Genomic DNA, 14,591 nt, shown 5'->3' with positions numbered 1-14,591 from the left:
AAAACGCCAATATTACTGCCAAGTCTATCAGCCGCAAGTTTTGTTCAGATGCTGAAGAAATTCTCGACGAAATGGTCCGCTTGCAGCACGCCCCCACCACCTCACCCCGTTGTTTCATCGAAGCGGCAGATATCAAGGCATGGCGACCCATCCAAGTTGCATTGGTGAGCTCTCAGACTTCCCGCACTTCAACCACTTATGAAATCTACCGTCAGTCTGGGTGTCTTCATTGATGGTTGCGTTGCTTCGATGGGGAAAGCAGCAGTGTAGATCTTGAACCTGGACATATGCCACCGTCCTATTTCATCCGTCATGCAAATAGAAGATTGGTAGAGGCGCGCGCCACATGTTCGACAGGAGACTTGGTGCGTGCGGGGGAGTTGTTCAGCAATATGCAGCAAATGAACTCATCACTCGATTCGAGAAGCAACCAGAGATCGGAGAGAGCGTCTTTTCCGGTAAGTCACGCTGCCTCTTGGTATGCATAATATTGGATATTTTTGGCGTTGGGCTGTACCGGGATGCGACAACCAGATTTCGCACCACGAAAGAATTCTGGCATGGAAAGAACCTATTGAGAGACAAAGCAGTCAACCATAACGAGACCTGTTTGTCCACCTACTCTGTCGCGTTCCAGCCTACTTCTGTGTTGAACTCGGCGCTCCTTCTACACTCTCTGGTAAATTCACCACTGTCCTCGGTTTCTTCAGCACTACCCTTTCCGACTGCTGATTCTTTCATAAAAGAATCTCGAGCACCTTGGTCTCGGGAATTGCACGAGGAGTAGACGACCCTAGATTACTGTTGACCTTGATGGCGCACCGCTCGCACCAGAAAGTGCTATCACTATGGCGGCTTCCGAAACGAAAACCTTCTGTTAGCATAAAGCCCAACCTTTCAGGACTGGTAGTTGGCCTGTGACGTACCAAGTCAAACTTCGGCCTAGTTCATCTCGAACTGAAACCAAGCACGTGTCCTTGATTTTCTTCGTCTCCTTGTCCAGTTCTGTCCGACTAGCGGCATCATCCCGCCTTGTTCCCGTTATCGACATGAAGCGAGCGCCAACATGGCTGAGATTCTCTTGGTTGGTCTTGCCCGTCGCCAATCTGTTGTCAGATTCCGGATACGCAGCAACGTAGCTGCCAGAGGGGCCTTTCTCAGAGGAAAGCCCGTACGAAGCATCCTCCTCGTCCTCGTCAAGACGGAGCATGGCTGGGTAGGATGAAAGAGGGGTGATTGTTGGGCCGGTTGACGATGTGGTTTGCTCTTCGCTTTTTATCAAAGTCATGTTGAAGTACGGTGTCTTTGGTAAGGTGGTCTTGAACTGCTGTTCTGGTTTTGGATACTGGGACACTGATCTGAAGTGTGAATGTAGGCAAACTGCCCTTGACGAAGGAATATCCGGACTTCTACACTTTTATAAACCACACATTCCAAGTGCTACGCTGTAGTGTTCGTGCAGCTTCTGTTACGGTATCCCTCTTGAGACGTCACAGGTTTCGTTTATGTGAGCCAGAAGACGGAGTCCCGCCTACTGCGGCGCCCCTTCCTTGCTTGCTACACTGGTTGTAACCAAGCGACGGGAAGGCACATATTTACACCACACCGAGTCCAATATCTCAGAATTTGGAGTGTGGAATCCTGGGAAAAATGCAATGACGCCTCAGAGAGAGATGTGGTAGTTGAAGGAGTGGTCTAAAGAAATATGCGGTCTTTTGCTGAACGCCTATCTTTTCTTGGGTCGGTCCTCAGAATGCGCTTCACTTGGAGATCTCCAGAAGATATTCAACTTCAGTCCTGTTGGTGCGGCTCAAAATAGCGGTGTGGTATGTATCTACCCTCACTCGCTCAACGACACCCGTTGGACTAGTCTATTATCAGGACTATCGCTTCAGAACAATTATGACTGGCTCATATCCAGACCGGATGGCATATTGCCGTTTACTTATACGGCTCGGACACACCCGGGCACAGGACTTGTCCTGCATGGAACGCTGCAGACCAGGGGAACAGGGGCCATCGCCGCTTCAGCCGGCTTATTCACTTTTCCAGAGTGCTGTCTGCGCCTTTCTGGAGGGGTTGGGCAGCTATGGATATCTACTTTGTGAGTCGTAGCCTTTCAGACAATACAGTTGTGGAGACCAGCAAGGTTCATCCCTTCTTTGGTGAGCAGTTATCTCTACCTGGAAGGCCATAGCCTCTTATCACAAGCCCTCGCCGGTTGTAAAACCGGATACCACACCCGAAATGCGCTGCCCTTTTGCCGTCACGTTGTCAGACCTTCGCGGCCCAAGGCGACACGGAGATATTTGCAGCCAGCTCGTTGCCCACAGAGCGTTAGAGGGCGAGCCTCGCTTTCCTTCGGCATGAGGGGAAACTCGTCACCATTGTAGACAACAATTCTTGCTGGAGTCCATGGGGTAGTTGTGGCGCGACAGACCAGTTGACGTTTGCCCAAAGTTCTCACCCGTGCTTACTCGCAGAATCAGGGGCAGCTTTGCTGACCACCCCTTTCACAGATGTACACCGCCCTTCAGATCATCAGCAGCCTGTCGGAAAATGTTCTATGTGAAACCGTGAGAAATTTGGATAATCCACGAGAAAGCACGGCGGTGGCACTCAGTAACCATATCCTCTTCCCCTGAAAACAACAAGAGAAGAGGGGACGGTTAATCGAGGCTTGAATCGCTTTTGGCCGATCCTCTTATCTCTTCCACCCCATAAAGATTTCGAGGCGGCCATCAGCCGCTGCGGTGTGACGTTTCGCATACCCTTCTACTCCTGTTTCCCACACATTTTTACGGGAGGCAACCGGAGTGTGGTGATGCATGCGGAACCCACCATACGTCGGGCTCATCAACAACATGAAATCATAAAAGGTACCCGAACAATACACTGAAGTACTTGGATATACCTAACCAAGAGCGATGAAACGGTCGAATCACATTTGGGGATCGGAATGGCGGTGAATACAATGAATGAGCAAGACCATGGAAGACCCGAAGATGAAAGAGTGAGAACATCAAGCCTTATGCAGGAAACCGGTGACGTGCTGATTGGATGGCGAAGGAAATACACGGGGGTTGCTGCAGACGGGGAGGAGCTTGACGAGTGTCAAAAGAAGCCGGCAAGCTGCTCGCAGCATGCGTCAAACTGAGGCATTTACTCTCGCCTCAAACATTCTAGACTCGGGGTGGTGTTCAACGACGAACCGAGATTATATGTTCTGCGGATAACATCCCATGAGGCTGGCCGCCGAGAACAATGCCCAACGTCATATCAACCAACAATATTGGCTTGGAGAACCCCTATGCCCAAAAACCAGGAGACAAAATCCTGTTCATCGCCATGCTTCGGTGTCTATATTCTATTCAGATTCATCTTCTCTGGCCTCTTTATGTAGCCCAATCTGCACTTTCAATCCGTAAGACGAAAAGGAAAAGGCTGAGAGATTGCGGAGGATGTGGACAAGAGGAGACCGGCGAGGCCAACCTATCACTTCTCACAAACTTGGCGTTCTTCCTATCCCCTCCTCCGGTTGGCAGTCGCGTATCGTCACAGGCGAGCAGCCGTTATCCGGTTCTTCATCCGATTCTGCGCTTCGGTTTGAGCACTTGTTGGCTTTTGCTCCCACTTTCTGGGAGCGTACTCCCGCTCCCGCTCCGCATCTTCATGTTCTCTCTTCAAAGAGGAGATGAAAAAGAAGTGCACTTTCAAAGCCTCCTCTGCTTGCATACCTTTTCCCACCTTCGTCTGCCTTGTATCATTGGACGACCTCAAGTCAAGTGAGATCGATGTGGAACGTTACCTCACCTGCACCCAAGAGGCTCATTCTTCAACGGCTTTGAGGAAGTGTGGTTATTCGCGCCGCAGGCTTTAACAAAATTATCAGCACCTGGATTTCTTCAGTACAGGTATCACGGCGATCTTGTCAGATGAGACTGGGCTGCTTACATGGGATATGACACCTCACATATTAACCAGAACAATAGATGAGGTAAGTAGCAAACAACCTCGACCGGAGTGTTCTCCGGTTCATCGCCAGCACGCATCTCCGGGTTCGAGACACGCTATCAAATCACATCTTGCTACCCAAGCTACAAAAAACGCCATGATCTGTGAACGAAGAATAGACTAGGATCATTTCGCCTACGTCTTCCGAATCGATGCCCCGCGTGTTCGCCAACCCAAGAGACCCCCCAACGCCACCGGAGAAAGAAACGTGCTGTTTGTGTCACCAACGCCCCAGCCAGCCAACCAGATACTCGATAAACAATTCGTCAACCCCCTTTAACCGCACACCCCCAAGGCCCGGCTTCCAGGCCAACCAATATGACAACCCCCTCTTTCCAGACAGGAACACAATCCATACCCATTCCCTGGCCAGCAGGAAACGATCGGTCACCTAATTATAGCAAAAAACAAGAGAAAACTCCGCTAGCAAACAACCCCTTTTATGCATTCGTCTCTTTATCCTAGTTCATCAATCCCACTCTTGTTTGTCACCCCACCAGAAATGCTACTGAAGCCATACCAGCCAGCCATAGTGTGGCCTCGCTGGGTCGGCTTTGCTCGCTCGCCAACCAACCGGTTCGTGCTCAGTTCCCGCATCCGTTATCCGTTCCCGCCACCGCCTCCTCCACATTTCTCGACTTCAATCCTCCACCGCTTGTTTTTACGATCGTCATGAACGAGAGCCGAAGAGTGTAATGCCGCCATTGCCGCCGGCTTACTCGCGGACCAGTAGTACACCCCTCTCTCGCCCTCCCAGATTGTCTGATGACAGGGCAGTTCGTGTAACTATTGGGGTGCTTGGCTCAGTTCCTAGGGCGAGAACGACGTGAAATGGTGAGTGGCCGTTGCTCCTGTTGCGGTTGTGATGGTGGTGTATCCAGTAGAGAGCCGATGTCCTTTTGTATTTTTCTTTGAGCGGCAACTTGGTAGGCTTGTGTTGACTGCTGGATGTCTGTGGTGTGGTCTTGTCTTTGCTGGTGAGATGTCTGGGTGGTTTGGATGTACAGGAGGGTCCATTCAGTGGGTTAGGGGGTTTGGTTGGCATTGTTGTTTGGTGTGAGGAGCCAGGTAGCATACATGAGTGCATGTGGCGCTGGGATGAAGAGAAGAATGTGTTCAAGGGTAAGTGTTGGATGTGTATAGATGGAAAAATCTTGTCTTCCATGAGGGACATGGAACGAGACAGGAAGGTCGGCAAGCTCACCTCTTATACTGATGAGATACTCGTCCAGGTGTAGCAACGGCAGTCTGCCCATCGAGCCCCAGGCCCCCCATATCTCCAGTCTCCGCAGAATACCTAACCACGCATCCTCGAGACGAACCAGACATCCCGCATTTTCCCCCTTGTTTCCCTGAAAAAGCGACATACAACGGTACTTGCATCATCTCTCTCAGCCCGGTCTGCCGCCTTGTCTCTCTTCCTCTCTCTCTCAAAACGAAGCGCTGGATAAGGTACCAAGCAGAACCATGACGACAACAAAGACAAGGCTGTAAAAACCTCGGTAGTAGATCTCAACCGCACACACCGCTCACCCTCTACGCTACTCCCGGACTTCCCGACGACCACTAAACAAAGAAGGGAGGGGGGGGGGGGATAGGACTGATGTCGAAAACACCATCAACAGCCCTCCCAGTCCCAGTATCAACTGCGCACTTAAAAATGAAGTGCCATTGGGGTCCGCATGTGAAATTACCCAGCTGCAGAAGCTGAGACATCAAACTCCACAAATCAAAAGTCAAACAAATTGACATTTGACAGATGCATCTCGTAGTACGCCATCAATGTATAAAGCAGGGGGTAGATAAACCGGAGGCAAGCATCTTGACAACATACCAGGTACATGATCCTTCAATGCAACCTAGCCACGTGGAAATTGGGAGACCCCTCCTCCTTCTCTGATCGAGCGTGACGTTTGTCAGGGGGGCGGAGTTGCGGGGCGTAAGTACAGAATGTGAATGTGAGAAGCGACCGGGTGTGGTTGGTAGGCACCTGGGTGGGAGATGCCCACTGTGCGACGCCCTTGTTGAAGTATACAGACTTTTTGCGCGCGATCTGTGGGGATGCTGCTAAACCTCGAATGGCTCATCCTTCTGAACGAATGCGTTCATGAAAACGTCGAATCAGGCATCCGACGAGGAAGCATGTGGTGCTTCAGATACGTAGGTACCCTAGACTAGAAACATGCATTGCCCATCTGCGTCGATATCTCGTGCAAGTCAAGATACAGTAACAACATGTTTCGAGTCCTGAAGGTGACATACTCAAGATCCAATCGCAGGCGAGTTTTGGTTCTTCGCAGCCATCAGCAGCCCCCAGAAGGGTGTTGTCGGTTATCTTTACATACAGCACTGCAGTTTCAGGGGCCCCTGAGCGTTGCTAGCTGCAGCTTGCATTAGAAGAGCTGACAGGGGGTAATTGGTGGGAGAGTTCAAAAGGAAGAAGAAAATCGACAAGGCTTCGGCCTGCTTAATTCGTGAAGAAGACTCGGAGATAGCTCCGTCTTTTTGTGCCCAAGGGAACTGGCAGGCTGCTTTTTCCGTGCTTATTTTGTGGGGTTGAGCGGCCGCCATTGAGGGGGGGGGGGGCGCTGTACCATGCATCTGCAGCCAGGTTTAAAAGCAAAAGCGAAAAGAGCCGTTCAAAGTGGTTGATCATATATGATAGGAGAGGAGCTGCGGAATATTCGAAACAAGCCCCTGTAGATGCTTGGGAAGATCATTTCTTCCTTGTTGTCTCGTGCTTTTGTGGAGCTTGGCCCGGTTCTTGCTGGAGGACCACGGAGCTTAACCCGACTCCCGAGTCTTCTGCAAGTGGAAGCTGCTGGCTGACTATCTGAGTGGACTGCGGCTGCTAAGGAAGGTCAGAGTGAGCATTGCTGTTTCCGACTCTTGCTGCTTGGAACGAGCGACGATGAGGGTGTAAGTTGCGCCAATACGATCTCTTGATGGCTCAGAGGTTACTGGCACGCGAGAATATTGTCAGTGGGTTGCAAAAGAAGTAAAACTCAAACTCAAGGTGGTTAAGAGGAGTCATTCCAATCTTGAGACAGACATGAGATGCTCTTTCCTCGGACAACTTCCTGATGAAAAGAGCATTGCCGTTTCCGTTTGGCTGCTATCCAGGAACTCAATAGGCAAGTACAATCAAGCCCCGGCCAAAAGGATACTCTGAAACAAATAAAACTTTAAGTTTTGGTAAGGCCACCACTACATGAAGCCCACAAAATCCTGAATTTGGACAAATAATTCCTGCCGATACTCACAATCAAGCTGCAAATCCACGTACTTGGACAACCTCGCCTCGATCTACTCAGCACCCCGATCTGTTCATCCCCTTTCGGCTGCGTTTTATCGATCACCACCTACCTACCAGTGTGGATCACGACGAAATGACCGAATCAGAAGAGGATAGATACCCCCGCCCTCATGGTAGAGTGGCTGTTAAACCTACTGCAACATGACCCTGGCCGCAAGGTGATGAGCCGTAGGACCGAGGGATATGTGAACTTGTGTCTTGAAATTTACAGAGCAGATTAATACGGCCTCTACGAGGATACAGAACTCGGCTACTGCGTAGATTGGACCCCCTCGCGCTCCAAGGGTGTTATCAACCAGAGACTGTGTGAAGATGAGCGTTATCACAAGGCACGTTGGAAGTTGGAAGACTTTCTGCGAGACGTTTGGTTTTTACCATACGGCTACTATTCGCCACTGGGGGTGAGCGAAGCCAGAGATGCAAAGCGTTATGGCTTTGAACCCCGTCACCATTCACGCTCGATTGTGGTGGGTCCGGTGATGGACGTTGTTTGGGGGGGACACACATCCACGGTATGGTGCACAGAAGAGACGGTCTCTATTCAATTCCTCAAGATGCCGTGGCTTGATATCTTCCAGGCCACCAGGCACGAGTTGGAATTATGCAGGCGGTGGTGCTCTCACATCCATCTTTTGCCGCCACCGAAGGACAACCCTCCAGGCCCTATGATAGAACTGATCAAGAGACTCAGCTATCAGGCAATTCCTTGGAGCACGCCAGACGAAACCTTCTGGCTTGTATACTACCATCTCCAGCTCTACGCAAAGCAAAATCCAGTCTCCCACACCTTGTTCCGAGAGCAGATGGGAGATAGCGATGATAGGCGGAGTTTTGTTCGTCAGGTCTCAGTCGATATCTGTGACCTGAGGCGGAATGAAAGAATAAGTGACACAACCAGCTTGGATATGTGGAACAGTGTCATGACTGCAGTTCAACGCACCATAGAAGACTACTCAGAGGAGATCGGTAAGCATTAGAGGGACGAGATATTGGCAGGGTGTACACCCAGACACGAGGATAATTACTGTGATTGGAAGCAAAGGGAACTGGGGAGGATGGCGGGAATTCTCTTGGAGCACTATGACTACGAAGATTGGTAGACCCGGGGGTCAGAATACAGATTCTGGATTTATTTTCTATTTTGTGCCTCTTTCTAATGAACTCTTTTACAACGATGCCCGTATCCGGTTTTGTACTTTGGAACTTGATACAAGCTCATCCTGATGCAAACCAGATCTGTTTTACCTTAAGTAACTTACTTGGTAACCCACAAAAGACCTAACAACCAGCTCAGTCTTGTGACTATCCAAAACATGGCCTTCCGCCAAAGCAACATAAGGGGTGTGGTTACTCCAAAACAATAACTAGGCACCCCCGTCTCTCCTATGATGATCGAATATGAATATCCCACCCCCTCACATAGATTCCCTGCTGCCTCATGGCCATCCCTCCATCTCCTGTGCCGCAGCCGAGCATCACTGTTCCCCGAAACGTATAACTACCGGAAAGAGAAAAGGGACATCGGGATAGCCACGTGGGAACAGGGGTATCTGCCGTGTCGGAGACCCCGGACCCCGGGCATCCTCCAGCCTGGACGGACGAAAAGTAGAAGAAATTAATTCTTGCTGCAGGGGGTTCTGCATGGCCGGAGGGTGGGTGGTATTGCCAGCAATATTGGATTTCCTTCTAAACGGAGACTACCACAGGTAAGGAGCCAGGCAGAAACCAACCACATGCAACAAGCATCTGCATCTGATCAAGTTCCTTGCAGGAAGCCTCTCCGCGGAATATCTCATCCAACAAGGGAGTTTGAGCTGTCAACCAAAAAAGAAACTTCTGTTGTTATGCGTCAGGCCATCTGCCTGCCCCTGCTAGCCATGAACATGTCTAATCGCTAATCGACAAACCCAATCATGTGCAGAAATATAGCTGTTGATGAGAAAAGACCTCTGAGACCCCTAACATTCAGCTAGCCACCTCGGGGCCCTGGCCCTTTTCCACGTTAATCTTCAGCGAAAAGTCAATATGGCGCACCCCCTGATGAATCGAGCTCGTAGAAAGGATATCGATATCTGTTTTTCACCGCCGTTAGAAGATATCCATCCCCCTCACAACCCAAAGAAAACTCACCATTGCAAATATAACTCTCCGCATTATCCTCCGTCAACCCCCCCGAAACCTCCAACAAAAACTCCCTCTCACCCTTCCACCTCTCCCTCAAACTCCGCGCTGCAACCTTCACCCCCTCCCCGGTAAAATTATCCAGCATAATCACATCCGCCCCCGCCCTAATCGCCTCGTCCGCCTCCTCCTCACTCTGTACCTCCACCTCCACCTTCAAACTAAACCCCCCCGCCGCCTTCGCAGCCTTCACCGCCTGCGTAATACTCCCCCGGCTCCACACATGATTATCCTTCAACATCGTCATTGTGCTCAAATCCATCCTGTGAGTATCCGCCCCCCCAACCAGCATCCCATACTTTTCCACCAGCCTAAACCCCGGCGTCGTCTTCCTCGTCCCCGCCAAAATCCCCTTGTACCCCGCGCTCCGCAGGTTAACCAGCAGCCGCCTGCTCATGGTCGCAACCCCCGAGCACCGCGCAAGGATGTTCAGAGCGACACGCTCGCCCTCCAAAAGCCCATGTGCAGGTCCCGTGACGGTAGCCAGTGCCTTTTTACCCCCGTGCGTCTCCACGTGGGAGCCCTCGCGGGCGTGCCACTCGACCGTGCAGCCGCACTGGGTGAAGACTTCGTTGAAGAAGGGGACGCCCGCCAGGATGCCGGAGGATTTTCCCCACAGGGTGGCGGTGCGGAGGTCGGAGCCGACGACGAAGCCGCCGACGTCAAAGGAGGGGGTGTCCTCTGCCAGCCAGGCCGTGATGGAGGTTTTCCATGAGGCAGGCAAGAGGTGCTCGAGGTGGCCGTGGTCGATGGGGAGGTCCATCATTTTGAACTGTGGTGTTGTGGAACTCGACGGTTACTGAAAGTTTTCTGTATTGGTGACGTAAGTCGAGTATGACTTCGTCTCAGGACTTGTAACAAAGAAGTGAATGAAAATTCCCAAAAAGTGTGACGATAAGAGCCAAAGTTATAAGCCGAGGAATCCGACTTCTGGCGACGAGAACGTGATGCTACCGGCTGAGTGGTGGAGATGACTCGAAAAGCAATGGAGGGGTAGGCTTTGACAAGAGGGGCTCAAAAAGATGCGGGAAAAACATCAAAGCAAAAGAAGAAACCCGGACGGTTTATCAGGTGTTCAGAGGTCTCCACACTTGACCTCACCTACCCTTTGGAAGCAGGAGTTGCCACTGGGCGTTTGCTGTGCCTTCTCACCTTATCTGGTCTACTTGTAAGCTCAACTGGCGGAAAGAGCGTTGAACCGGCACATTCAACCTCGCCGCAACCTCTTCAACAGTACACAGTAACCCGCCACCTTCAGATTCTGATGTTGGAGACAAAGGCCGTAAATAAACCTTGATCAGCTCAATTGACGAATGATAACCAGCTTTGCAATTGACCTACCCAATTGAGTCAAGTGCTTCGCTAGATATAACCGACACAACTCCACCCAGCTCATCATCACAACCGCCCCCTGTTGCTGCTTCTAGAAACGCTTTTCTCCATACAGCTTTTTACAAAAACTAACCATCCGAGTTCAAAACAAACCCGCTTCTTTCTTCAAATGCCAGCCGAATAACCGTTTTTCGAGTTCCCCTTGAACTCCATAAGACAACAAGGAAACCCAAAGTGTCCACCACCATCGCATCAAATATGTATAATCCGTACGGAATGAACATGAACATGAAACCCAAGAAAAGCTTTCTCCCGCTAACAATGAGTGGCAATCGATGGGGATGGCACCCCTTGGTGAACAACACCAGAACCTGCTTGCAAAAATATATATATACGAGTGTGCTTTAGAAGACTTGTTTCTGCATCTTACATGATGGGGATGCCCTCATATTCAGCATAGCCAAGAGCAAGGTTCATGTTTTCTGATCACGATGTTAGCGTCAGAGTCCTGTAGATAATCCAGAGTGAATGAACTTACGCAAGCACTGAGTAGCGGCACCCTTGAGAAGGTTGTCAATAGTAGCGCAAACAACGACACGCTTCCCAGTCTTGTCAACCTCGAAACCACCAATCTCAACACCGTGCTTGCCGCTGATGTTCTTGACAAGAGGGGCCTCGCCAACAACCTTGACGAGCTTCTCGCCAGCGTATCTGTCCTGGTAGATCTGACGAATGTCACGTGAGGTCATGCTCTGCTTGAGGGGGATAGAGATGGTGTGGTGGATACCACGGAACCAAACGGCGACGTGGGGAATGAAGGCAACCTGAGCGCCGAGCTGGCTGCTGACCTCACGCTCGTGAATGTGGCCAGTCAAGCTGTAAGGGATGAGGTTGTTGGTGAGGTTGTCGACATCGTTCTTGGGAGAAGGCTTGGTACCGGCGCCGGAGTAACCGGAAACACCAAAGATGTGAGGCATACCGCCAAGGTGCTCAACGAGGGGGGCAATGCCGAGCTGGGCAGCGGTAGCATAGCAACCGGGGTTGGCAATCTGAGTGGCATCCGCGATGTTGTTTCTCTGGACGAGCTCGGGAAGACCATAGGTCCACGAATTGTCGAAGCGGTAGTCGGCAGAAAGATCGACGATAACGCTCTTGTGGTTGGAGCCCTTGCGGCCCTCGTAGACAGCCTCGACAAAAGGCTTGCAAACACCGTTGGGGAGAGCCATGACCCAGCAGTCGATGTCGCCACGCTTCTCCATGTCACGAACATCGTCGGGGCTCAAGCTCTCGTAGATGACTTCGCTCTTGTTATAGCCCTCCAGCTTCTGGCCCGCAAGCTCACGGGACGAGACATGGCGGAGATCCATGTTGGGATGAGAGTCGAGGAGGCGGACGAGCTCCTGGCCTGTGTAACCACGAGCACCAATGAGGGCTACCCTCGCAGGGCCCTCCTTGGAGGCATTCTTCTTGCCAATGGGAGGGTTGGGGTTGGTCTGGGTAACATATCCTCTCCCAGTGTTGAGACCGAAGGCAGGGGCGGATATGACGGGACGGCGAGCCAGGGTGGAGTAGCTCCGGGTTTGCTGAGCGAACGGCTTGGAGCCGGTCTTGGCAGCACGGTGCAGGCGCGACTCGAGGTTAGAATCGCCGAGCATAGCACGACCATTCAGGGTGAAATCCTTCATCAAGCGCATGATCTCGTCACCGTTGTCAATGCCATACCAGAACATCACGTCGCCATCGCGAGTGATGCTCCCGTCGGCCTTGTCAAAAAACCAGCCAAGGTTCTCATCGTCCTCCTTCACGGTCCATACAAGCGAAGGGTGCTCCTTCTTGAGAACAGTGAAGATGTTGTCAGCAACGTTCGTCAACCAGCCAGACTTGGTTATGGTCAGCGTAGCAAGAGTGGCTTGACGACCATCCTTGGCAGGAAGGACAATGGCAAGAGCGTTCATGTCGCCGTCATAGTAGGCCTTGAAATCGTTCTCGTTCAGGTACTCAAGGTACTTGTCAACAGTCTCCTTCGCGTCGGGACCCTCACGATCCCTAACCAGAACCGACTTGAGCGCATCGAGATCCTTGAACTCACACAGGCTGGTAGCCGAGAGGAGTTTGCTGCCGCGGCGGATCAAGGTGCCAGCGCCGGAATCAGTGAACAGCTCCTTCTGAAGGTCACCTGGGTGGATGATGGCCACACTGGTCGCGCGTGGAAGGGTGTCCAGGAGCTCCTTGATCTCCTTGATCTTGAGGCGAGTACCGTATTTGACCCACTCCTGAGACATGAGGTGGTCGAATTCCTCATCGAGGTTGATAGCGGAGATCTTCTGGCCAGCAGCGTCAAACAGACCACCCTTCTCGGAGAGGTAGACCACCTTCAAAGGCTCGAGAGCGCGAGCAAGCTCAGCAGCGGCAACATCGGCGTTAACGTTGAGGATCTGGCCGTCGTCGGTCTCAGCCATGGAGGTAAGAATGGGCAGGTAGCCGTTGCTGATGGCCGTCTCGATCGCCTGCTTGTTGACACCAGTAACCTTTCCTACCAGACCCCACTTCTCCTTGTTCAAGTACTCGGCTCTGAACATGCCAATGGTCAGAGGCTGAGCATGCACACCCTTCTCCTCCAGCTTGTTGACGAGTTTCAAATTCTCCCTCATGAACAGGTCGCGAGCCACTCTGAGCGTCTTGACGTCTGTGACACGGATTCCCTCCTCGAATTGGGGCTCGACACCAGCCTGCTCGAGCAAACTGTTGAGCTGAGGACCAGCGCCATGGACAATGACGGGGTAAAGGCCGACGGTATAAAGGAAAGCCAAGCTAGAGCACAGTTCGTCGAGGTAGTCGGTCAAGATGGCACCGCCAACCTTGATGACGGCGAATCGCTGGGAAGAGACGGATGTGAACAGAGACAAGTACTGCTGCACCTCTCTCTTAGATCCCACAGACGACAAAGTCTGCACTATCATACCCCTTGTGGTCAGATCTGTCTTCCGGGTCGCAGACGTCGAGAATGGCCTCTGGCGACGGAGGGACGCAGCAACGGGAATGGCACGGGTCTTGCCCGGCAGCCGTCGAACGGTACGACGGGCGCCTGCCCGGAGGGCAACGGCGGTGGCGGAGAGCATCTTGGAAAAATGTGTATATGAAAATGTGTTATATGCGTCGCGAACCGGGGGGTCGATGTCAGATCTGCGTTGCGGGAGAAACGAGCTGGGTTACGCTCGGAGGGAGGACGGGAGGAAGAGGAGGCAAAGGAGGACGAGCGTAGGCGGATTGGCTGTCGAGGAGGAGGAAAGGAGAAGGAGGAGAAAAGTATGTTGGAAGGAGGAAAATCTGCAGAGGGGAAGTTGCAGCAACCGGGTGTGGTTGTTGTGTGTGAAGGGCGGGACAACCTGGAACCTAGTCGCAGCTCCTAAACCGCAACTGGATCCTCGATTCACCAATGAGTCAATTGGACTTCAGAGGGGGCCTGCCGAGGAATTGGACGGGGAAGCACCCAAGTTGACGCTGCAGGAAACGGCGGAGCCCTCTTGAGAACCCCAATGGCATCAGCGAGTCTCGATCGGAGTAGGCTGGAGTTGTGGATTGCTGGCCGGGGACGACGGATCTGATAAGAAGTCGGTCAGGACAAGAGGTGGAGGAGGGGCAACCGAAAAATTGAAGACCGAAACCGCAGTGGAGAAAACACCCACCTTGGCTTTGTATATTTTCCTGTGTAGCTGCTACACCACTACAACTCTCAATGAAACCACCC

The 14,591-nt window shown here is 51.9% G+C and overlaps 3 protein-coding genes across 3 annotated transcripts; all 3 read right to left on the bottom strand.

The window, feature by feature from the left end:
• Positions 1-737: 737 nt before the first annotated feature.
• QC761_114650 (uncharacterized protein) lies at positions 738-1,867 on the bottom strand (the record flags this gene model as incomplete). The annotated part of the gene is made up of 2 exons (XM_062874741.1): positions 927-1,867; positions 738-846 (listed from the first exon to the last, which is right to left on the bottom strand). Exons 1-2 carry the CDS (start codon positions 1,286-1,288, stop codon positions 738-740), a joined length of 471 nt encoding a protein of 156 aa, XP_062737918.1. The 5' UTR covers positions 1,289-1,867.
• A 6,730-nt stretch (positions 1,868-8,597) lies between these two features.
• Positions 8,598-10,277, bottom strand: BNA6 (nicotinate-nucleotide diphosphorylase (carboxylating); the record flags this gene model as incomplete). Its single annotated transcript, XM_062874740.1, has 2 exons — positions 8,598-9,402; positions 9,461-10,277. The coding sequence occupies 2 exons, from the start codon at positions 10,275-10,277 to the stop codon at positions 9,296-9,298; spliced, it is 924 nt and encodes a 307-aa protein (XP_062737917.1). The 3' UTR covers positions 8,598-9,295.
• A 992-nt stretch (positions 10,278-11,269) lies between these two features.
• ARG6 (Protein arg-6, mitochondrial) lies at positions 11,270-14,483 on the bottom strand (the record flags this gene model as incomplete). Its single annotated transcript, XM_062874739.1, has 2 exons — positions 11,382-14,483; positions 11,270-11,325 (listed from the first exon to the last, which is right to left on the bottom strand). The coding sequence occupies exons 1-2, from the start codon at positions 13,960-13,962 to the stop codon at positions 11,270-11,272; spliced, it is 2,637 nt and encodes an 878-aa protein (XP_062737916.1). The 5' UTR covers positions 13,963-14,483.
• Between the last annotated feature and the right edge of the window lie 108 nt (positions 14,484-14,591).

The sequence above is a fragment of the Podospora bellae-mahoneyi genome (assembly GCF_035222275.1).
Source record: "Podospora bellae-mahoneyi strain CBS 112042 chromosome 1 map unlocalized CBS112042p_1, whole genome shotgun sequence".
Taxonomy (NCBI): Eukaryota; Fungi; Ascomycota; class Sordariomycetes; order Sordariales; family Podosporaceae; genus Podospora; species Podospora bellae-mahoneyi.
This window is presented reverse-complemented; position numbering and strand designations above follow the sequence as displayed.